The 25,481-nt window shown below is 43.7% G+C and overlaps 1 protein-coding gene and 1 pseudogene across 1 annotated transcript; one reads left to right on the plus strand and one right to left on the minus strand.

The window, feature by feature from the left end:
• The first annotated feature begins 1,929 nt into the window (after positions 1-1,929).
• Positions 1,930-13,950, plus strand: LOC105731155 (microtubule-associated protein RP/EB family member 1). The gene is made up of 3 exons (XM_064377496.1): positions 1,930-2,868; positions 6,554-11,241; positions 12,359-13,950. The coding sequence occupies exon 3, from the start codon at positions 12,702-12,704 to the stop codon at positions 13,368-13,370; it is 669 nt and encodes a 222-aa protein (XP_064233566.1). The 5' UTR covers positions 1,930-2,868; positions 6,554-11,241; positions 12,359-12,701; the 3' UTR covers positions 13,371-13,950.
• LOC105731196 (large ribosomal subunit protein uL11-like) lies at positions 10,785-11,298 on the minus strand (annotated as a pseudogene).
• Positions 13,951-25,481: the final 11,531 nt, after the last annotated feature.

Consider the following 25,481-nt stretch of genomic DNA (forward strand, 5'->3'; position numbering starts at 1 on the left):
TCATAAAAAACACTGACCCTGATTAAACAAAACTTTCCACATAATTTGCTGCCTGCCACTAAGCAATGGAGAACGGGGCTAGGGAAAACTCCAAACTAACTGGCCTTATGTTAAATTCATGCATACAAATCTCAAGTAGATTTTCAGTGCTACATTTTTCTAGGAAATCAGAGGGGAACAGTCATTTTCCCACCATAAACTCTAATAGTTGATATGTGATAATTCTTTGCCTTTTCTCTTATTACAGTGGGTAAGCTCCTTCTGCTCTGTTCTGTGGCCAGTTCCTTCACTTTGCATTTGATCTCATCCTCTCTCAACTATTCATTCCCTTTCTGGAATCAGTAATTGCCCGCCGCCCCCCACCGTGGAAATCCTGTCATTTCCATCAGCACAAAAATGTTAACTGATATTTCAAACAAACAAACAAACCTGTCCTTGTCCTTGTGTTTCTCTAGTCCAGTTTCTTGTTCCTCAGAAGGATTATCTATACTCCTCATCTGCTTACTTCCTTGCCTCACAGCTTCTCTTTTGTTTCCTCCAGTCTGGCTTTTAGTCCCACTAATCCAATAAAATTGCTCTTATTTATGCCACCTACAGCCACATCCTCCATATTCTGTGGTCCTCTGTTCTCTTCCTACTTCACTTTCAGCATTTGATAAAGTTAACTATTCTCTTCTTGAAACACTTTCTTTTTTGGTTTTTAGATTCTGTTTCCTTCTGTGTTTTTTTCCTACCTCACAGGACTGCTTTTTTATCTCCTTTACTGGCTCTTTGGGCTAGTTACTAACCTTATCTATAATGTGGTGATAAAAAGGTAGCATTAAAAAAAGATAATACCTATGAAGCACTTAGAATAATGCAGGACACCTGCTAAGAGCTATTTAAAGTTAGCTGTAAATATGATGTTATTATTTTGTTGTTATTATATGTTTGTTCTATGATATTAACTTTTAATTTCTGTCACTATGAGTGAGCTAGGCTATTTCTCCAATTCCATACTTTTGGATAGGGAAGAACAATGGCTTTTGGGCAGAATGCCAGTGGAAAGTCATCCCTAGAAAACAAACACAGATTTTCTAAAGGAAGTCCTATTTGTCTCTTTCAGCTCTCCTCAAGTGTACAAAGCACGAATGCTAAACTCCAAAGTTTGTTGATTGGAGCAGAAGTGCGTTAGCACTGTAAATCTTTTTGTTTTTAATTACATGAAAGTTGAGCAGCTAACTCTAAAATTCTACTCTAAGAAGTTAGAAGCGACTTGAAAACTGAAGTGTATCCAAAAGAGATTCGCATTCCTGCCATATGAAGAATAATTGACAGGACAGGAAATGTTTAACCTGGAGAAGAAAGTATTTAGTGGAGATATAATTGCTACACTTAATTGTAGAAGAGGGATTAGACTTGTTCTTTGTCATTCTGGAGGAGCACAGGGCTAAAAACTTCTGGGAAGCAGTCACTGATTCCCCTGTGGTAGAACTTCCGTTCTGTTATAGCTCAAAGCAGAATGGACCGCTACAGGAAGAAGTGAGTTTCCAGCTGTGCAGGTGTTCAAGCAAAAACCAGTTGGTTTCTTTGCACATATGCTATAGAGAAGATGTAAGCATTGGTGAATGAACTTTGAGGGTCCATTCTAGTACCAAGAACCTCAGTCTATGAAAAAGAAATGGGGGGCCGGGCACGGTGGCCCACGCCTGTAATCTCAGCACTTTGGGAGGCCGAGGCGGGTGGATCACGAGGTCAAGAGATCGAGACCATCCTGGTCAACATGGTGAAATCCCGTCTCTACTAAAGATACAAAAAATTAGCTGGGCATGGTGGCGCGTGCCTGTAGTCCCAGCTACTCGGGAGGCTGAGGCAGGAGAATTGCCTGAACCCAGGAGGCAGAGGTTGCGGTGAGCCAAGATCGTGCCATTGCACTTCAACCTGGGTAACAAGAGCGAAACTCCGTCTCAAAAAAAAAAAAAAAAAAAAACGAAAAAGAAATGGGATATTTGACAAAATTCTTGCCATTAAGCTTTCTAAAAGTCAGAACATCTTTTCTCAAGCACTTCACTCCTTTTATCATTATTTGTGATGTTATTCAGTGGTTTTTATAATAAGTCTCAACTATTGAACTGCATTCTTTTTTTTTAATGTTCTATATTAATAATCCTCTGCTTCCAACTGACATCATCAACTTTGTTTTTCATTAGTCACCAGTTTCAGATTCTGTTCCAGGAGACAGACTTATCTTTTGTGTTGCCCTCTGGTAGGCTTATTCATTATACCTCTGCATTGCTATGTGTTTCTCATGGAATTCTGTCCTTTCTTTTTTTCCTGTTTAAGACCTTTCTCAAAACATTCTATCCAGGAATCCTTCCTCATGGTAATGTGATTTAGTGCTCCTTTATTATGTATTCTCAGTTCCTTTCACTATATAGGCTTATACTTTCCTACTTTGTGACTGTTTAATGTGTTTTTTAAACAATGTGACTTATCTTTTTAGGTAAGTACATTGTACAGAGTAGGGAAGATATTTCCTCATGTCCTGTGGATTCTATGTTGTAGTATTTTGTGTTTATTATTGATTTTGATAGTTAAATTACTAAAGTACTGATTGAAAAATAGTATTGCAAGTTTTTAGGGAAAGGAGCTATTTTGTGTTCACAGTTTTAAAAATATTAATATTTGCCATTGTTGTATACTTTGGGGTTTTGTTTAAGGTTCTGCCGTTACTGCAATAGCCACATCTATGTGTCATGGCCCACCCTGTCGCCAGCTTCATCATGCCCTCATACCTCATGGGAAATGTGGACATTCCTCAGTCATTGGGGTCATGGCCACTGTTTGGAGCAACAGGATTCCTGGGCCGATATGTTGTCAACCACCTTAGTAAGTAAAGTTCCTTGAGTTCATATGTTCCATTTCCACTGATCAGGATTGCCTGATGAGAAGCCATGAGCTATGTTTCTCTTCATTTTAACAGCATTATGAATTACTCCTATCTTGGATGTATGTAATTTTTATTTGTTGTGACATTAAGAGCACATTCATGCTCCTATATAGGAATTATTAAGATGGGAATAAGGGACTCTGAAAAGCTATGATATCCTTAGCATGGCAAAATATTCCTTTTGTCAAATATAATATCAATTCACCTACTGTATTAGAATTTAAATATTTACCAAATCAAAAGTGTATAATATATCCACGTTATGTTACTATTGATCCTTTTTTCAATCGATTCTTTTAGGATGCATGGGGTCAGAGGTGGTTATACCATATCAGTGTGATAAATATGACACCATGCACCTTCGTCCCATGGGTGACCTGGGCCAGTTTCTGTTTCTGGTAAGGGCCTTTGTGGCTGATTGAAGTTGATAAATATACATTGCTAAGATCATTTTTAGGAGTAAGAGGGCTGATTGATTGAAATTGACACATATGGCCAGGCGCGGTGGCTCACGCCTGTAATCCCAGCACTTTGGGAGGCCAGGGCGGGTGGATCACGAGGTCAAGAGATCAAGACCATCCTGGCCAACATGATGAAACCCCATCTCTACTAAAAATACAAAAAATTAGCTGGGCATGGTTGCGCGTGCCTGTAATCCCAGCTACTCAGGAGGCTGAGGCAGGAGAATTGCCTGAACCCAGGAGGCGGAGGTTGCGGTGCGCCGAGATCGTGCCATTGCACTCCAGCCTGGGTAACAAGAGTGAAACTCCGTCTCAAAAAAAAAAAAAAAAGAAATTGACACATATAAATTACTAAGGTCATTTTTAGGAGTAAGAAGCAGTTAAAGCAGTAATTTCATCCTAAAATGAACCAGAGGCACTCTCTATTCACAAGTCATTCTTTCAGGTAGGTTCCCACATCTTCTTTGTCGTGCAAGCCCTAGACTGGCAGTTGGCAAACTTTTTCTGTGAAGGGCCAGATAGTAGATATTTCTGGCTTTGCAGGTCATAGTCTTTGTCATAATTACTCAGCTCTGCCTTTGTACCTGGAAGTAGCCATAGACAATATGTACACAAATGGGCATGACTGCATTTCAATAAAATTTTATTTACAAAATTAGGCTGCAGGCCAGATTTGGCCTATGGACTATAGTTTGCCAATCCCTGGTCTACACTTGTGCTGTCTAGTGTGGTAGCCACTGGCCACATGCGGCTACTGAGCACGTGAAATGTGGCTAGTCTGAATTGAGATATGCTGTGTGTATAAAATATGCAGCAGATTTCAAAGACTCAGTATGAAGGAAAGAATATCCAATATATCATTAATAGTTTTTGTATTTGTTACATATTAAAATAATATTTTGGATATATTAGGTTAAATAAAATCTATCGTTAAAATGAATTTCACTTGTTTCTTTTTCACTCATGTGCCTCATGTTATATTTCTGTTGGATAGTGCTCTATAGTCATTAAAAAATCACAAATAGGATGTTTTATAACTTGGCTATTTAGCATAGATTTAACTTAGAACAGTCCTTTCTGAGCATTCCCTTTGTCATTCTGTAATCTACAGGTTCTTCCTTTAGGCCAGTAGTTGCCAGTGGGGTGAGGCAGGGGAAAGAGCATAGAGGAAAGCCATAAGGGAGATTAATGAACTCTTTGGTTGTCACAGTGATTGTGGAGCCATCCTGGTTATTAGGTACAGGCCAGGGATGCTAAATATCCTACAGAGCACAGGACAGTCACTTTCCACAAAGAGTTGTGGTGCCCCAAATGCCTGCAGCCAAGCTATTGATTGCTATACTCTCTGACCTTGATGCCTAAATCTACTGATCTTATAGCTGACATTCTACTTTTATTGTCCTGTAAGGAATGGAGCTCTTCCAGTTACACATTTTCCCTTTTAAAAGATACGTGCTAAACATCGTTACTATCTGGTAATATTGATACAGATTATTTGTAATCCCTTTAAATTTTGACTTACTTTCATTTCGTTTTCACATTTTCATTTATTCTTTATTCAGTGTTCACAAGCTAAGTATAATACTTATATTATAAATTTCTTATTTTTAAAATGTTTTTCTTCTCCAAAATCTTATTATTAAATATCTTCTTGGTATTAAAGTTACAGAACCTTAGCTTATTCCTAGTTCTTTGTGCCTTAAGTTTATTGGTCATCTTGTCAGAGCCTCAAAATTGAAGTTTTTAAAAAGGGATAGCTGAAAACTTTTGAACCATTGGAATTAACCAAATGACATCTATTCCATTATTTCTGCAGAGATTTATTTTCTGAGTGTCTAGCATTGATTGACTTGTGCTCTGAGCATGTTCAGATGAACAAGACCACAGGAAACTCCGAGGCTTATATGTTTAGTGTTTGTTTATGTGTTTATTTTCAAGAAGGACTATTTGGGGTTGTGAGATACTGATTTCTTCATGTTAGTCTTTGTTTGCAACTGTTGTCTGAATGGCCACTTGTTTTACCCACCTGACTCTGCACCCTTGGGCCTTATTCCTGAGAATTTGGTTTTCTTCTAATATGTCACTCACTGCTGTAGATTTTATGTATATTTCACTTAATCCTCATAATAACTTCATGAGGTAAGTTGTGTTTTCTAATTTTACATGGGGCTTGAAGAGATAATTTGTACAAAGTTAGTACATGGCAAACTGAGATTTGCGTTCCTGTCTGTTTGACTCCAAAGCCACTGTTCTAGACTGTGCCTTTTAACCCACTTTCTATCATCAGTCCTAACTGGTTCTTTCTGCTGGGGCTTCATCTTTTTGTTCTTGAATCTCATTTGATAGTTTGTTTTCTCTTTTCTAAGTTAAACAGCATTTTAGTTCTCTCTCTCTCTCTCTCTCTCTCTCTTTCTCTTTCTCTCATCCCTGCTTTCTTTCTCTTTTCTCTTCTTGCCCCATCTCCATCCCATTGCACTGACCCATGTATGTGCACTTACTATTTGGTGCTAAGATATTCTTATTATTTGTTATCTTCCATTGAAATGCTTATAGAAACCAGCCCTTGGCTCACCCTGAAGTTTTAGGTAGTTCTTTTAGACTCTTGTTTTTATGTTGTTAATGTAGAAATGACTAGATCTGGGGTTATAAAACAGGAAAGAATTGAAATGAAATAAGAAAATAGTAATGAATGGCCCCAATTAATACTAGCCTTTAAAAGACATTCTCCCTATCTTCAGTCTGTAAGTGGTTGCTGTCAAGAAGAGAAAGTCTCTGTCTCCCAAATGATCCTCGTTTCTTTGACTATATTTCAGGAGAGGAGACTTGGTTTACTGGGTCTTTTTTTTAAAACTTAGTGTGCAGTAGTTCTGTGGACAAAAACAAATATGCTCCATTAAAAATCAATAGCCTCCTTTCTAGCTCTGTCATTTGATTACCTGAGTAAAATGTACTGTTACATGTTTGTCTCCAAAAGAGTGAGAGAATCAGCAGGGAGTTTGAGACGCCATTTCTGTGGTAATAGATGGAGCTTGTATGAAATGGCACCATATTATGACTACAGCACATGACCCATTTTGAAACTTGCATCCAGGAGGCTACAGAAGTGTTGAATGCCGAGATATACCCCGCTATGTTTTCATCTGATTGCCTTCTGCTATTATAGGAATGGGACTCGAGAGAGATTCTATCAGATGAGCAGTGCAACACATCAATCAAAGATGACCATATCAATCTTATTGGACAAGACTGGGAAACCAAGTAAGTCTTTTGACTCTCGTTTCTTCTTTGCTGAAGTCTTTCTTAGGGCTTAATAGACCTTTATTGGGTACCTTCTATGTGCCAGCTATCACAGTGACATTTTCAGTTAGTTAATAAGGGTTGGTTGAACAATCACTTGCATACCCAGTGACACCCCTTAGGAGATGTAGCTGACATTAAGTCTGGTATAAGTCAGCAGTGTGATATACTGCCCATAAAAAGCCAGTAGGTAGTATTGGTGTGGCTGATGTTGGTCCTGTGCTTAGATCAGTCCCTATGGGATGGGGTTAGAAATAGGATTTTGCCTGTTCTGTTGTTTAGCAAAAAACCTGTTTGTGGTTTGGGATTTTTTTTCCCCTTTCTATTGTAATGGCCTCAGGACCTAGTAATAATACCCTTTCTCCTCCATCCTCTACCCATGTCCAAGTCATATAAACTGAGGTGACCCAGAGAACCAGGAGCTGGCCCACAGTAAGAACCCCACCAGTCACCCACATATTCCAAGTCCATTTAACTCATATGCCTTCCTGGCTTTATGCTCCCATTCCTGGGACTGTCATTCCAGGGGCTGAGGGAAGAGCATGGGTCAAAGATGCCTTCTCTCAGCCCATTCTGGTTGGGGTAGGGGTAAGCAGAAAGTAGTAGCCTTCACCTCTCTGGCTCTTAGACATCACTGGAGTCTTCAGAGAGGAGAGGAAGGAGACAGGTGATGCTGCACCAGGATAAAGATAAGAAGATGGGACGGTGAGGCATGGGAGGTGAAAAATCACTGAGGAGCTGGGGCATGGTGAGGAGACCTCAGTAGCTGACTCTCCTAAGGAGCCTCTGTCCAGCCTCATCCCTCAGAAGAGCCTGTGTTGGGGGCACAGAGCTGGCATAGCCTGAGGGAGAGGGGCCTGGGATGCTGAAGCTTGACAGAGCACCTCATGGTGCCTCAGCCTCCCGAGTAGCTGGGATTACAGGTGCCTGCCACCGTGCCCAGCTAATTTTTTGTGTGTTTTAGTAGAGACAGGGTTTCACCATGTTGGCCAGGCTGGTCTCGAACTCCTGACCTCAGGTAATCCACCCGCCTCAGCCTTCCAAAGTGCTGGGATTATGGGCGTGAACCACCACACCCAGCCCATGTCTACTCTTAAATGGTAGCCCTTGGGGGATCAGGAGAAGCAGAGAGTTGCTTCCCCATCTGGGCTCAGGCCCCTCTGGACGGTCCCTGAGACGAGGCAAACTGGGTTAGCATTCAGAGTTCTTCACCTTTTCTCTGCCCCTTGAGATTCTTTTCTTCCTCCCTAAAGTGCTTATCTTTTGGGTGGGAATAGGGTGCTACTCCTGGTTTCTTCTGGCATCACCCCCTCCTTTTCATCTATCACCTGCCACCTGGAGAGCTTGCCATTTCTGGACCATCATCTTGAAGATGTCAGTGTTCTCCAGCCAGGAAGACGGCCAGCCAAGTATCTGAGGGATCTGGGCCCATGAAGCTAGAGGGTGGGAGAGAGCAGGGCCTTGAAAGACCTGTCCTGGTGGAATTGAGTCTCTAAAAGAGCAGAAATACCTTGGGAAAAGCCAAGATGACACTGAGGTGGTGTATTAGTCCATTTTCACACTGTTGATAAAGATAAACCTGAGACTGAGTAAAGTATAAAGAAAAAGAGGCTTAGGGTGGCTCACGCCTGTAATCTAGCACTTTGGGAGGACGAGGTGGGTGGATCACGAGGTCAGGAGTTCAAGACCAGCCTGGCTAAGATGGTGAAACCCCATCTCTACTAAAAAATAAAAAAGTTAGCCAGGAATGGTGGCACATGCCTGTAATCCCAGCTACTTGGGAGGCTGAGGTAGATAATTGCTTGAACCCGGGAGGTGGAGGTTACAATGAGCCAAGATCGAGATCATGCCACTGCACTCCAGGCTGGGTGACAGAGCAAGACTCCGTCTCAAAAAAAAAAAGGAAAAAAGAAAGAAAAAGAGGTTTAATGGACTCAGTTCCACATGGCTGGGGAGGCCTCACAATCATGTTGGAAGGCAAAAGGCACGTTTTACATGGCAGCAGGCAAGAAAGAGAATGAGAACCAAGCAAAAGGGGTTTCCCTTTATAAAGCCATCAGATCTTGTGAGATTTATTCACTACCATGAGAACAGTATGGGGGAAACCACCCCCATAATTCAATTACCTCCCCCCAGGTCCCTCCCACAATGCGTGGGAATTATGGAAGCTACAATTCAAGATGAGATTTGGGTGGAGACATGGCCAAACCATATCAGATGGGAAATGCTTTGGTGAAAGTAAACCAAGTTGGGCTGGGTCCAGTGGCTCATGCCTGTAATCCCAGCATTCTGGGAGGCTGAGGTGGGCGGATCACCTGAGGTCAGGAGTTCAAGACCAGCCTGGCCAACATGGTGAAACCCTGTCTTTACTAAAAATATAAAAATTAGTGGGGTGTGGTAACACACACCTGTAATCTCAGCTATTCAGGAAGCTGAGGCTAGAGAATTGCTTCAAGCCAGGAGGCAGAGGTTGCAGTGAGCCAAGATTATGCCGTTGCACTCCAGCCTGGGTGACAGAGTGACTCCATCTCAAAAAAAAAGTAAACAAAGCTGTGTTCCTAGCATACCACTGGGTACTTCAGATAAAGATATTATGTATTTGAGTAGGAGAATTCACAATTCACAATGAATATGGCAGGGAAGGACAGAAGCTGATTCCCAATATAGATGAATCTTAATTTCAGCAAGCCCAAAATATGATATAAATGACAATTTTAGAGTTGAAAGAGACCTTAGAGATTATCTGCTCTGGAAATTCCCAAATGTGGCAGTAGGTCTGCTTTCAGACCTAGTAAAGCAGAATGTCAGGGTTGGAGATGATTCAGATGCCCCTTAGCAATAATTCCAGATATCATCAAAACCCCCGTTTCCATTTTCTTCTGAAGAATTGGAGGTGAAGTGACTTGTTCAACGTCATACAGCTATCTAGTAGTACAGCGAGAGCCAGGACTCAAAATCTAGATGGACAGAAATGATACTAATATGCTGTATGGAATGATTCACCATAGAAGTCCTTTAAATAGAAAGTTTCCTACAGGGCATGGCAGCTCACGCCTGAAATCCTAAACACTTTGGGAAGCCGAGGAGGGAAGATCACTTGAGCCCACGAGTTCGAGACTAGCCTGGGCAACATGGCAAAACCCCATCTCTACAAAAACAAAAACAAGGCTTGGCGTGGTGGCTCATGCCCATAATCCCAGACTTTAGGAGGCCGAGGCAGGTGGATCATGAGGTCAGGACTCCTGACCAATATGGTGAAACCCCATCTCTACTAAAAATACAAAAAATTAGCTGGTGTGGTGGTGCGAGCCTGTAGTCCCAGCTACTCAGGAGCCTGAGGCAGAAGAATCGCTTGAACCCAGGAGATGGAGGTTGCAGTGAGCCGAGATCGTGCTGCTGCGCTCCAGCCTGGGCAACAGAGGGAGATTCTGTCTCAAATAATAATAATAGGCCGGGCATGGTGGCTCACGCCTGTAATCCCAGCACTTGAATCACTTGAACCTGGGAGGCCGAGGTGGGCGGATCACGAGGTCAAGAGATCGAGACCATCCTGGCCAACACAGTGAAAGCCCCTCTCTACTAAAAATACAAAAAAATTAGCCGGGCATGGTGGCACTCACCTGTGGTCCTAACTACTCAGGAGGCTGAGGCGGAAGAATCGCTTGAACCCAGAAGGCGGAGGTTACCGTGAGCCGAGATTGCGCCACTGCACTCCAGCCTGGTGACAGATCAAGACTCCATCTCAAATAATAATAATAATAATGATAATAATAATAATAATTAGCCGGGCGTGGCACATGCTTGTAGCCCAACTACGTGGAAGGCTGATGATGTGGGAGGATCACCAGAGCTAGGGAGGCAGAGGTTGCTTCAACCCAGGTAATATAGCAAGCACCGTCTCAAAAAAAAGAAAGTTTTTTGGTGGATTGTACAAATTTTTATGGAAAAAATTACCCAAGTGTGCTGATAACCCAGTGTGTTTGTTTTGTAGTCTTTTTAAAAAATCTATGGCAAAACTGCTTCATGTGTGTATGTTCTGTGAGGTTTTTGTTGTTGTTGTTAAATGATCCTTTACTGAAATATTTCCCTTTGTGCTTCTTAACTAGCTGGGCATTCCACAGCACCGCTGTTGATGTCATCTATGATGTCAGGAGGGTGGCAGCCATCAACATTACAGTCCACAGACTGGGCAGTCCCCAGGATCTCCTTAATGGTTCCAGAGAGTTCTCTGGCTAGAGATCCGTGCCACAACTGTCAAGCAATGTTGACATTCTCATCGAAAGCGATATTCCTGCTGTGTTTAATGTTTTTCTGTTTCTTTCTGTCTCTTGGTGGTTCCTTGAAGACTTTGCTGATCAGGGCAGAAGAAGGCGGCACCACCTCAATCTGGGCCTGTCTGTTCTGAATGGTCAGTTTCACTGTACTCCTCAGGCCCTTCCAGTCACCTGTTGCCTTGGCAATGTCTTCACCAACCTTTTTTGGAGACAGACCCAGGCGGCGGATCTTGGGGTCCAGCGCAGAAGTGGCACCAAATTCACCCCCGGTGCACCTCAGGTATACGACTTTGATCTCGTTGGGGTTGAACTTTGGTGGCATAGTGGAGGCAGCTGGTGTTGTATGAACTCAGATTCGGGACAGCCGAAGAAAGTTGCACCTTGGCCTCCTCCGAGCCAAAAGCCGAAAAGATGTTCTGTGAGTTTTGATACATGTACAGATTAGTGTAACCACCACCACAATCAGGATGAGAACAGTTCCATCACCCCTCAAAGCCCTCTCCTGCTGCTCCTATAGGCACACCTTTTCTCTACCCCTAACTCCTGGCAACTAATGATTTGTTTTCCATTGCTATAGTTGGCCTTTTCCAGAATGTCACATAATGAAATCACATAGTATGTTACATTTTGAAGGTGGTTTTGTTTTCTTTGTTTTGTTTTATTTGAGATGGAGTCTTGCTCTGTCACCCAGGCTGCAGTGTAGTGGCAAGATATCAGCTCACTGCACCCTCCACCTCCCAGGTACAAGAGATTCTCCTGCCTCAGCCTCCCTCCCAAGTATCTGGGATTACAGGCATGTGCCACCATACCCAACTATTTTTTTTTTTTTTTTTGAGTTGGAGTATCACTCTGTTACCCAGTCTGGAGTGCAGTGGTGCAATCTTGGCTCACCGCAACCTCTGCCTCCCAGGTTCAAGGGATTCTCCAGCCTCAGCCTCCCAAGTAGCTGGGATTACAGGCATGTGCCACCGCACCTGGCTAATTTTGTATTTTTAGTAGAGACGGAGTTTCTCCGTGTTGGTCAGCCTGGGCTCAAACTCCCAACTTCAGGTGATCTGCCTGTCTCGGCCTCCCAAAGTGCTAGGATTACAGGCATGAGCTACCGTGCCTGGCTTTGTTTCTTTTCTTTTCTTTTTTTTAATATTCGATATTTTAATATTCAATTCTAAATACATGAAACTAGTATTTTAATGTGACGCATCAAACAGTCATATTTTAATATTTCGGTATTCAACATAACTAGGTTCTAGTTCTTCACACAGTGCCTTATATACAAACTCTGATGCCCCTACACTACATACATACATGCTTCCATCAGAACTTGGCATCTTCTTGTCATTTTTGATTTGAGCTCAGTTCTATGTGCTCTTGATTGCAACCTTTAGTCTCTTTTGCAGTGAGCTGCTGTGCACAAAATCAGGTCAACATGTCTTGAGCACTTGGCCCTGGACCATCTCCAGACCAGAGCACACCAGGATTGCTGGATCATACAGTAACTGTATGGTTAACTATATAAGAAAATGCCCAAGTGTTTTCCACAGTGGCTGTATCATTTTGCATTCCCACCAGCAATTGAAAGAGTTCTAGTTCGTGTGGGCGGGTGGGCAGGGTCTGGCAGTCTGAACAAGACGAAGATGGAACCGGAGCCGGGTGCGGGCAGTGGACACAGTTCCATCAAGAGCAGAAGATGGCAGTGAACGTATAACTCAATGTCAGTGACCAGATCTAAGTCGACATGACATGCTGGCCTGGATCAATGAGTCTCTGCAGTTGAATCTGACAAAGATTGAACAGTTGTGCTCAGGGGCTGCCTATTGTCAGTTTATGGACATGCTGTTTCCTGGCTCCATTGTCTTGAAGAAAGTGAAATTCCAAGCTAAGCTAGAACACGAGTACATCCAGAACTTCAAAATATTACAAGCGGGTTTTAAGAGGATGGGTGTTGACAAAATAATTCCTGTGGACATATTAGTAAAAGGAAAGTTTCAGGACGATTTTGAATTTGTTCAGTGGTTCAAGAAGTTTTTTGATGCAAACTATGATGGAAAAGACTATGACCCTGTGGCTGCCAGACAAGGTCAAGAAACTGCAGTGGCTCCCTCCCTCATTGCTCCAGCCCTGAATAAACCGAAGAAACCTCTCAGTTCTAGCAGTGCAGCTCCCCAGAGGCCCATCTCAACACAGAGAACTGCTGCGGCTCCTAAGGCTGGCCCTGGTGTGGTGCGGAAGAACCCTGGTGTGGGCAATGGGGATGACGAGGCAGCTGAGTTGATGCAGCAGGTCAACGTATTGAAACTTACTGTTGAAGACTTGGAGAAAGAGAGGGACTTCTACTTCGGAAAGCTACAAAACATTGAATTGATTTGTCAGGAGAATGAGGGGGAGAATGACCCTGTATGCCACAGATGAAGGCTTTGTGATACCTGATGAAAGGGGCCCACAGGAGGAGCAAGAGTATTAACAGCCTGGACAAGCAGAGCAACATCCTAATTCTTCACTCCAAATCATGTGCTTAACTGTAAACTACTCCCTTTTATTATCCTTAGAGGACTCACTGGTTTCTTTTCATAAGCAAAAAGTACCTCTTCTTAAAGTGCACTTTGCAGACATTTCACTCCTTTTCCAATAAGTTTGAGTTAGGAGCTTTTACCTTGTAGCAGAGCAGTATTAACATCTAGTTGGTTCACCTGGGAAACAAAGAGGCTGACTGTGGGGCTCACTGTGCGGATGCGGGTCACACTGAGTGCTGGAGGAGGTGTTATGTCATAGGCTGAGGTGGTGACCTCAGTGGAGTAATGTGAAGACTGAATTGAATTTTAAGCTAATGTGAAATCAGAGAATGTTGTAATGAATAAATGCTTTAAGAGTAAAAAAAAAAATAAAGTTCTAGTTACTTCACATTCTTGCCAGCAGTTACTGTCTCTGGTTTTTGTTTTATTTTAGCTATTCTAATAGGTATATAGGTATTCTATTCATTCTACTAGATATCTCATTGTAGCTTCATTTTTTATGTTTTTATTTATCTTTAATTTTTTTTTTTTTTTGAGATGGAGTTTCGCTCTTGTCACCAGGCTGGAGTACAATGGCACGATCTCGGCTCACCACAACCTCTGCCTCCTGGGTTCAAGCAATTCTCCCGCCTCAGCCTCCCAAGTAGCTGGGACTACAGGCGCACACCACCATGCCCAGCTAATTTTTGTATTTTTAGTAGAGACGGGGTTTCACCATGTTGACCAGGATGGTCTCGATCTCTTGACCTCGTGATCCACCCACCTCGGCCTCCCAAAGTGCTGGGATTATAGGCATGAGCCACCGCGCCCGGCCTATTTATTTATTTTTTGAGTGGAGTCTCGTTCTGTCTCCCAGGCTGGCACGCAATGGCACAATCTTGGCTCACTGCAACCTGCGACCCCTGGGTTCAAGTAATTCTTCTGCCTCAGCCTTACGAACAGCTGGGACTACAGGTGTGCACCCCCATGCCTGGCTAAGTTTTGTATTTTTAGTAGAGATAGGGTTTCACCATATTGGCCAGGCTGGTTTTGACCTCCTCATCTCGTGATCCACCTGCCTCGGCTCCCAAAGTGCTGGGATTACAGGCGTGAGGCAATGTGCCCCCTCACCCCCAGCCTCATTATAGTTTTAATTTGAATTTGCTTAATGGCTAATGATTTGAGCATCTTTTCATGTGCTTATTTGCCATCACAATAGTCTCTTTGTGAAGTGTCTAAGTCTTTTGCCCTTTTTTTTTTTTTTTTTGAAAAAGAGTCTCACTCTATCACCCAGGCTGGAGTGCAGTGGCACGATCTTGGCTCACTGCAACGTCAGTCTCCTAAGTAGCTGGGATTACAGGCACCTGCCACCATGCAGGGCTATTTTTTTTATTTTTAGTTGAGACAGGGTTTCACCATGTTGGCCAGGCTGGTCTCAAACTCTTGACCTCAGGTGATCCACCCGCTTCGGCCTCCCAAAGTGCTGGGATTACAGGTGTGAGCCACCATGCCCGGCCCCACATTTTTAAAAATTAGGTTATTTTCTTACTGAGTTTTCACAGTTCTTAATATATTCGGGCTAAAATCTTTTACTAAGTAGATTTGCAAGTATTGCCTCCCATTCTGTAGCTTGTCCTTTCTTCCTTCTACTGTTGTCTTCCTCAGAGCAAAAGTTTTGAATTTTGATGACTCTCAACTTACCACTTTTTTCTTTTATGAGTCATGCTTTTGATGTTAAATCTAAGAACTCTTTGCCTAACTCCAGGTAACTAAGATTTTCTCATCTGTTTTCTTCTCAAAGTTTTATGGTCGTACATTTTATATTTACATCCACCTCTTTCTTCTTGGGTGAGTTTTGGTAACTTGTGGCTTTCAAGATTGCTTAGTCTGTTTTGTGCTGTTATTAATAGAATGCCTGAGACTTCAAGTGATCCACCCGCCTTGGCCTCGCAAAGTGCTGGTATTACAGGCATGAGCCACAGTGGCTGGCCTGCTTCATGTATTTTAAAGCTCTGTAGTTAAATGCACAGACATTCAGAATTATTCTATTGACCAGGCATGGTGGCTCACACCTGTAATCCAAGCACTTTGGAGGCCAAGGCAGGCAGATCACCTGAGGTCGGGAGTTCAAGACCAGCCTGACCAACATGGTGAAACCCCGTATTTATAAAAAATTAAAAAAAGAAAACAGAATTATTCTATCTATTTGAGAAACCAAATATCTTATTATTATATAATGTTCCTCTTTTTTTAAATTTTTTGAGACAGAGTCTCACTCTGTCACCCAGGCTGGAGTGCATTGGCATGATTTAGGCTCACTGCAACCTGGGTTCAAGCAATTCTCCTGCCTCAGCCTCCTAAGTAGCTGGGATTATAGATGAGTGCCAACACGCCTGGCTAATTTTTTTGTATTTTTAGTAGAGATGGGGTTCCACCATGATGGCCAGGCTGGTCTCGAACTCCCGACCTTGTTATCCACCCACCTCGGCCTCCCAAAGTGCTGGGATTACAGGCTTGAGCCACCGCACCCGGCTAATGTCCCTCTTTATCTCTGGTAATTTTCTTTGCTCTGAACTTTACTGTTACTACAGCCATTTCCAGCTTTCTTATGGTTAGTGTGGATGGTATGTCTTTTTCCATCTTCTTACTTCTAACCAACCTATTTCATACTGAAATTTTTTTGACACTATTTCTAGGCCTTTTGAAAAATTATTCTGATATCTTTTTAAATAGAGATTTAGTGGCTAATGCCTGTAATCCCAGCACTTGCAAGGCAGGTGGATCATGAGGTCAAGAGATCGAGACCATCCTGGCCAACATGGTGAAACCCCTCTCTGCTAAAAATACAAAAATTAGCTGGGCGTGGTGGCGCACGCCTGTAGTCCCAGCTACTCGGGAGGCTGAGGCAGGAAAATTGCTTGAACCCAGGAGGCGGAGGTTGCAGTGAGCTGAGATCGTGCCATTGCACTCCAGCCTGGGTAATAAGAGCGAAACTCCGTCTCAAAAAATAAAAATAAAAATAAAAAATACAATAAAATAAATAAATAAATAGAGATCTATTCACTGTGTTGCACAGGCTGGTGTCAAAATCATGGACTCAAGTGATCCTTAGGCCTCAGCCTGCCCAAGTGCTAGAATTACAGAAATGAGTTTTTGTTTGGAGACATGGTCTCACTTTGTCACCCAGGCTGGAGTGCAGTGGCACAATTACACCTCACTGCAGCCTCAACTTCTCGAACTCAAGCAATCCTCCCATCTCAGCCTCCCAAGTAGCTGGAACTACAGATGTATACCACCAGCCTATCTGTCTTTTAATTGTATTTAGGCCATTTAAATTTAATATAATTGGTGGGGTGTGGTGGCTCATGCCAGTAATCCCAGCACTTTGGGAGGCCGAGGCGGGTGGATCACGAGGTCAAGAAATCGAGACCATCCTGGTCAACATGGTGAAACCCCGTCTCTACTAATACAAAAAAAATTAGCTGGGCATGGTGGCGCGTGCCTGTAATCCCAGCTACTCAGGAGGCTGAGGCAGGAGAATTGCCTAAAACCCAGGAGGCGGAGGTTGCGGTGAGCCGAGATCGCGCCATTGCACTCCAGCCTGGGTAACGAGCGAAACTCTGTCTCAAAAAAAAAAAAAAAAAAAAAAAAAAAAAAAATACAAAAATTAGCCAGGCATGGTGCATGCACCTATAATGCCTGCTACTCAGGAGGCTGAGGCAGGAGAATCCCTTGAACCTGGAAGGCAGAGGTTGCAGTGAGCCAAGATTGCACCACTGCACTCCAGCCTGGGTAACAAGAATAAGACTCCATGTCAAAAAAATAAAAATAATTAATATAATTATTAATATGTTTGCATTTATATTATTTATTATTTATTTTATGTTTGTTCTGTTTGCAATTTCTCGGTCTCCATTTTCCATCTTTGTTTTGGTTTATTTGAATGTTATTTAGTATTCCATTTTAATTTATGTATAGATTTTTTTTCTTCCATTAAATCTCTTTTTATCTTTTTTTTTTTTTTTTTTTTTTTTTTTTTTAGTGGTTGCTCTAGGACAGGCATTGGCAAACATTTTCTTTTCTTTTCTTTTTTGAGACTTTGTTGCCCAGCCTGGAGTGCAGTGGCGCAATCTCAGCTTACTGCAACCTCTGCCGCCCACATTCAAGGGATTCTCCTGCCTCAGCCTCCCAAGTAGCTGAGATTACAGGTGCCTGCCACCGTGTCTGGCTAATTTTTGTGGTTTTAGTAGAGACACGGCTTCACCATCTTGGCCAGGCTGGTTTTTAACTCCTGACCTCGTGATCCACCTGCCTCGGCCTCTCAAAGTGCTGGGATTACAGGCGTGAGCCACCTTGCCCGGCTGGCCAACTTTTTCTGTAAAGGACCAGATATAATAAATACGATGAGCTTTGCCAGCCATACGATGTGTGTTGCAACACCCAAATCTGATGCTGTAGTGAAAAAGCAACCATACATAATATGTAAATGATTAGGTATAACTACATTCCAACAAAATTGTATTTACAAAAACCGGCAGTGGGCTGGATTTGGCCTGTGGAATATGGTTTACTAACCCTTACTCTGGGGATTATAAAATACATACTTTCCACAATCAGAGTTTCTTCTATCACTTCAAGTTAAATGTAGAAATTTTACCACTACATAGGTCCCTTTACTGTCTCCTTATCTCGTAGTCATATGTATTACTATAAATGACAAATACCACATACTACAAATACTGAAACTCCACATAGTAAATGCTAAAAATGCTTAGTTCTAGGTGAATTTATCTTTTTATTTTTATTTTTAATTTTTGAGACAGGGTTTCACTCCTGTTGCCCAGACTGGAGTGCAATGGCACAATCTTGGCTCACTGCAACCTCCGCCTCCCAGGCTCAAGCAACTCTCCTGCCTTAGCCTCCCACGTAGCTGGAACTACAGGCACACACCATCGTGCCCCATTAATTTTTTGTGTGTCTTTTGTAGAGGCGTAGTTTCACCACATTGTCCAGGCTGGTCTAGAATTCCTGGGCTGAAGTGATCCATCCACCTCAGCCTCCCAAAGTGCTGATCTGTCCACTTCAGCCTCCCAAATTAATTAATTTGTTTATTTATAGGCGTGAGCCACCACACCCAGCCTTCTAGGTGAATTAATTAATTTGTTTATTTATTTTTGAGACGAAGTTTCACTCTTGTTGCCCAGGCTGGAGTGCAATGGCGTGATCTTGACTCACCGCAACCTCCGCCTCCCGTGTTCAAGCTATTCTCCTGCCTCAGCAAGCGATTCTCCTGCCTCAGCCTCCCAAGTAGCTGGGATTACAGGTATGTGCCGCCTCACCTGGCTAATTTCGTATTTTTAGTAGAGATGAAGTTTCTCCATGTTGGTCAGGGTGGTCTCGAACTGCTGACCTCAGGTGATCCACTTGCCTCGGCCACCGAAAGTGCTGGGATTACAGGTGTGAGCCACTGCTTCCAGCCTTTTTATTTTTTGATGGAGTTTTGTTCTTTCACCCAAGCTGAAGTGAAGTGGCGTGATCTCGGCTCACTGCAACCTCCACCCTCTGGGTTCAAGCGATTCTCCTGCCTCAGCCTCCTGAGTAGCTGGGATTATAGGAGCCCACCAATTAGTAGTAGAAAGGGGTTTCACCATGTTGGCCAGGCTGGTCTCAAACTCCTGACCTCGGGTGTTCCATCCGCCTTGGCCTCCCAAAGTGCTGGGATTACAGGCATGAGCCACCACGCCCAGCTATAGGTGAATTTATAATTAAGTTTTAAAATTATATCTAGAGAATTCCCTCTTGAGGAAACACATCAGATTTAGAATTTTTACTTTCAACTGTCATAAACATTTTAAAGAACTTAAGGGTAGAAAAACAATCTATTATATTTCCCATTGCTATTGCTCTTCATCCTTAATGTTCTGTTTCTTCTGGTGTCATTTCTGCTTAAAGAACTTTAGCATTTGTTTTACAGTGGATTTGTAGGTTACAAATTCTTCTTTTCCTTCACCTGAGAATATGCATTGTTTGTTTTTTGAGATGGCATCTCGCTCTGTCGCCCAGGCTGGAGTACAGTTGGCTAGATCTCCGCTCACTGCAACCTCCTCCACCTCCCAGGTTCAAGTGATTCTCCTGCCTCAGCCTCCCAAGTAGCTGGGACTACAGGTGCATGCCACCATGCTGGCTATGGATGTGGATGTGAGTATATCTTGTTTGCTTTTCTTTATTTTCTTTTCTTTGTGACACAGTCTTGCTCTTGTCGCCCAGGCTGGAGTGCAATGGCATGATCTCGGCTCACTGCAACCTCCACCTCCCAGGTTCAAGCAATTCTCCTGCCTCAGCCTCCCGAGTAGCTGGGATTACAGGCGCCTGCCACCATGCCCAGCTAATTTTTGTATTTTTAGTAGAGACGGGGTTTCACCATGTTGGTCAGGCTAGTCTTGAACTTAGGTGATCTGCCCATCTAGGCCTCCCAAAGTGCTGGGATTATAGGCCTGAGCCACTCCACCCAGCCAGTTTTGGGAAGTTTTAGCCATGATTTCTTCAAACATTTTTTCTGCTCTATACTCTTTCTCCTCTCCTTCTAGGACTCTGTTGACAAGAGTCATTAGTATTGTCCCACAGGTCCCTGAGAGTTTTTAAAAACATTTTTTCAGGCTGGGCACAGTGGCTCATGCCTGTAATCCCAGCACTTTGGGAGGCCGAGGCGGGCAGATCACCTAAGGTCAGGAGTTCCAAACCAGCCTGGCCAACATGATGAAACCCCATCTCTATTAAAAATACAAAAATTAGCCAGGCATGATGGTGGGCACCTGTAATCCCAGCTACTCAGAAGGTTGAGGCAGGAGAATTGTTTGAACCCAGGAGGCAGAACAGTGAGCCAAGATCGTGCCATTGCACTCCAGCCTGGGTGATAAGCAAAGCTCCATCAGATGGATGAATGAATGAATGAATGAATGAGATGGGAGCCTCGCTGTGTCGCCCAGGCTGGAGTGCAGTGGCACAATCTCAGCTCACTGCAACCTCTGCTTCCTGAGTTCAAGTGGTGGCACAATCTCAGCTCACTGCAACCTCTGCTTCCTGAGTTCAAGTGATTCGCCTGCCTCAGCCTCTGGAGTAGCTGGGATTACAAGTGTGCACCACAGCACACCCAGCTAATTAATTCGGTTTTTTTTTGTTTTTTTTTTTTGAGATGGAATCTCGCTCTGTTGCCCAGGCTGGAGTACAGTGGTGTGATCTCGGCTCACTGCAACCTCCACCTCCCAGGTGCAAGTGATTCACCTGCCTCAGCCTCCCAAGTAGCTGGGACTACAGGTTTGTGCTACCACGCCTGGCTAATATTTTTGTATCTTTTTAGTAGAGATGGGGTTTCAGTGTGTTAGCCGGGATGGTCTCAATTTCCTGACCTCGTGATCTGCCTGCCTTGGTCTCCCAAAGTGTTGGGATTACAGGCTTAAGCCACCACGCCTGGCCTTTCTTTTTGTATTTTTAGAAGAGATGGGGTTTTGCCATGTTGGCCAGACTGGTCTCAAACTACTGACCTCAAGTGATCCACCCTGCTTGGCCTCCCAAAGTACTGGGATTACAGGCATGAGCCACCATATCCGGCATAGTTATTGCTATTTCCTATTTGATTTTTTCTATCTCCTATTTCTTTGCTAAGATTTTCTTTACATTTGTTTCAAAAGCATTCTCCCTTTCTTCTTCCTGCCTGGTTAGACTGCTTGCAGCATTTGCTTAAATTCCAACATCTGTGTCTCCTTGGGGTTGGTTGTCTTTTCTCTGGAGAGTTCTTGGTATACTGACTCATCTTAGATTATACTTTGGATATTTTGAATATTATGTTTTGAGGCTCTGGGTCTTGTTAAAATCTTAAGGAGAATGTTAAACATGTTGAATGCTAACTTTGTTTTAGCAGGTAATCAGGTTCAGGCAGCAAGTTTTGACCTGCCTTTTTGGCATTGTGGTTCCAATGTGTTTTATTTTAAAAGTGTTTGCAGTGCTAACTGCATCAGTCCGGCTCGGGTGCCACCCAGTGGCCAGTCAGGCCCAGACAGTGATCCATTCTGTAACTCAGTTCACAAAGCCTTAGGTGGGCTGTTTAGGGACAGATCTATTTGCACAGCTGAGCGCTGAGCCTAGGAGTTCACACATTTTTATGGAATTGTTCTCTTGATTTTCCTCCTGTGATCTCTCTGACATTTTCTGGGCCCCTGGGGCTTCCCTCCCCATTCCCATATGATCGTGACACTGTACTCTAGCCTGGGTGACAGAGCAAGACATGGTCTCAGAAGCAAAATGAAACAAAAAACAAGATATATTTGCCAGTTTATTGATAAATGGACAGTAAGTATAGGATTGTGTATCTTTCCCCATCCCCCAAATTACACAATTCTATTAAAGGACAGGCAGTGGGTCACAGAATGAAGCCTTTCTGCCTGCAGGCCTTTAGCCCACTATTCTTCCCATCCAAGAGGCTCACCCTCTCTTTTATCAGGCTAACTCCTACCTGGGCTTCTAGTTTTAAAGGTCATGTCCTTGGAGGCTTTTCTGACCTCAAGCAAGATGTAGATTCCAGTTAAATGCTTTTATATCACCCAATACTTCTTATCACACTTGAAATATATAACCATGTACTTAAGAACCTCAAAGGACAGGACAAGTCTCTCTTGCTCTCTTGCCCTGTATTCAAAAGTTTCGCTTTTGCTCTTCTCTCTCAGATGGTGACATTGGGCCCTCTTACATGTCTTCCAGGGGCCTGCAATAGCCTTTTCAGAGCCTTGCAGAGCTTAATGAAGGAGGGTGATGAGGACACATTTCCAGCTCACACCCTGGAGATTCTAACTCAATAGAAAAGGGTGGGAGTGGGGTCCAGGAATGCACATTTTCAGAAGCTCCCCTGATGATTTTGATGCTGGTGGCCCAGAAAAACTACCTGTGGTAGGCAACTTCTAACATGGTTCCCAGTGATTCCTGCCTCTGACAGTCACACCTTGTATAATCTTCACCCCTTGAGACTGGACCTGGTAACTGGTAAAAGTGATGTGCTGTCACTTCCATGATTAAGTAACAAGACTGTGATTTCACCTTGCTGGTGTTGTCTTTCTGGCTCTCGCTGTGATGTAGAAGGCTACCTGGGTGGCCTCTGGCCAACAGTCAGTCAGGAAATGAGGTCCTCAGTCCAACCACCTGTGAAGCAGTGAATCCTGCTGACAACCACTGAGTGAGCTGGGAAGCAAATCCTTCCCACTTGACCCTGAGAGGACTATGCGCCTAGATAACACCTTGACTCCAGTCTTGTGAGAAACAAGCAGAAAACTAAGCTCAGCTATGCCCAGATTCCTTACCTACAGAAACTGGGATTATAAATATGTGTTGTTTTAAGGCATGGTTTTAGGGTAATTTATTATATGGCAACAGGTAACTATTGTGACTGGCCCTAAAATCATCCAAGATTGCTATCTAGTAAGGACCAGCATGTGTGTGAGTACGCAAGTGGATGATTCTTGGTTAGGAAGAATCTTGGTGCCCTGGGCTCAGTTACACATGGAATCCCTAAATCTTGAACCAAATTTCCCGGTCAAAAACTGATCCTCTCCACCTCCCAAATAATCTACTGTCCTTTCCCCATGCCTTCATTGCCAAGAGACTTCTCTCTGTATATCAAAGGCAAATGACATTTGTCTTTATCCCATAACCTTGGGAATAATGGTTTCCCCTCCCTCTTTGGGTGAAGTCAGGCAGTACCAGCCTAGCCCACAGTGGACTTTACAGTCTTTTTTTTTTTTTTTTTTTTTTTTTTGAGACGGAGTCTCATTCTGTAGCCCAGGCTGGAGTGCAGTGGCGCAATCTCGGCTCACTGCAACCTCGGCCTCCAGGGTCCTGGTTCAAGCAATTCTCCTACCTCAGCCTCCCAGGTAGCTGGGATTACAGGCACAAGCCACCATGCCCAGCTAACTTTTGTATTTTTTAGTAGAGATGGGGTTTCACCATGTTGGCCAGTCTGGTCTTGAACTCCTGACCTTTTGTTCCGCCCACCTCAGCCTCCCAAAGTGCTGGGATTACAGGCATGAGCCACGGCTCCCGGCCTTTAGAGCCATTTTTAAAGGCTACAATAAGGGAGGCCTGGGAAGTTATGGGACCATTAGCCAGGACCAGCTTACAGGTAAAGGTGATAATAAGTTCCAAAGGAAAATTGGAGCATGGGTAGGAGTGGCAGGACAGGCTCAAAGCACCAGGAGTTAGCAACTTTTACACACTGGAGGGTGTGGGAAGAACGGGTTTATTTCAGAGGGAGAGACTGATTATCAAGTCTTGCTTGCCTAGGGAAAAGCTGAGAAGCCAAGAGTTTCAACTCCTGAAATGGGACTCACTAGACTGGTTCCATTAAGTCACTACTCCCCCCACCCCCCACAAGACAATAAGCTTACCTGGCCAATTTTTAATCAAAAACACAGGATCTGGCTGGGCATGGTAGCTCACGCCTATAATCCCAGCACTTTGGGAGGCTGAGGTGAGCAGATCACCTGAAGTCGGGAATTCAAGACCAGCCTGACCAACATGAAGAAACCCTGCCTCTACTAAAAATACAAAATTAGCCAGGCATGGTGGCACATGCCTGTAATCCCAGCTGCTAGAAAGGCTGAGGCAGGAGAATCACTTGCATCTGGGAGGCAGAGGTTGTGGTAAGCCAAGATTGTGCCATTGCATTCCAGCCTGGGCAACAAGAGTGAAACTCTGTCTCAAAAAAACAAAAGCAAAAAAATGCAGGATCCCACCTTTTTTTTTTTTCAAGACAAGTCTTACTCTGTCACCAGGCTGGAGCGCAGTGGTGCAACCTCAGCTCACTGAAACCTCTGCCTCCTGGGTTCAGGCGATTCTCGTACCTCAGCCTCCCGAGTAGCTCAGATTACAGGCACGTGCCACCAGACCCAGCTAATTTTTGTATTTTTAGTAGAGATGGAGTTTCACCATGTTGTCCAGGATAGTCTCGATCTCCTAACCTTGTGATCCACCCACCTCAGCCTCCCAAAGTGCTGGGATTACAGGCACGAGCCAACTCGCCCAGCCCCCATTCCCACTTTTGAATTCCAAGACTGATAGCTTTAGGACCAGTGAAGAGTGGTCCGTCCTAAATCTCTAAAGAACATCACAAGCTCTGGGGAGCAGCTGTCAACCCCAGGACCCACAGAAGGCAACCACTTCACATACAAACGAAGGCTTGACTGTCCCTCACACCAGGGCTTTCCAATTCCAGGGAGTCCATAGCAACACTCTAGGCCAAGGATCCCAATCCTCCCAGCACACTTCCTGGAGAGCTCTAGTGGACAGAGGGAGGAGTCCAATGGCTTCTGCTTGCCACAGATCTGACAGTTCTTTGTGGTTCTGATGTGAAAATTCAAGTTCATTATCAACTCTTTCCCTTGTAATTATATGAGGTGGAAGGATATAGGCTCAAGCTCCTGGAGAGCAGAAACAGTGGCCATCATTTGCATGTCCAGTGCCTGTCAGGTATTGATACCCAGTAAGTATCCATTACTACTGTTTTTTTTTTTTTTTTGAGATGGAGTCTCACTCTGTCACTCAGGCTGGAGTGCATGATCTCGGCTCACTGCAACCTCCACCTCCCAGGTTCAAGTGATTCTCCTGCCTCAGCCTCCCTAGTAGCTGGGATTACAGGTATGTGCTACTAAGCCCAGCAAATTTTTTTGTATTTTTAGTAGAGACGGGGTTTCACCATGTTGGCCAGGCTGATCTCAAACTCCTGACCTCAAGTGATCCACCCGCCTCGGCCTCCAAAAGTGTTGCAATTACAGGCATGAGCCACCGTGCCTGGCCATAGTCATTACTTCTGAATGGATGCTGAGATATGAAGCAACCTGTCCAAAGTCATACAGCCCAGGATCTAGGTCTCAGCCAGAGACTCAGCAAATAGTATCTGGTTCTCTTCATCTTCCAGCACTGTGCTTTAGAGTAAACTGGGAATGAGTCTTCTTCCCATCCGCAAATATCAAAGACAGAAGATACCCAG

Source organism: Aotus nancymaae, unplaced genomic scaffold (genome assembly GCF_030222135.1).
Source record: "Aotus nancymaae isolate 86718 unplaced genomic scaffold, 86718_ANA_hifiasm-v0.15.2.pri h1tg000016l, whole genome shotgun sequence".
Taxonomy (NCBI): Eukaryota; Metazoa; Chordata; class Mammalia; order Primates; family Aotidae; genus Aotus; species Aotus nancymaae.

What these genes read in the sequence shown, in the direction of transcription:
- LOC105731155 (XM_064377496.1), top strand. Translation starts at nt 12,702, where the DNA reads ATGCTGGCCTGGATCAATGAGTCTCTGCAGTTGAATCTGACAAAGATT.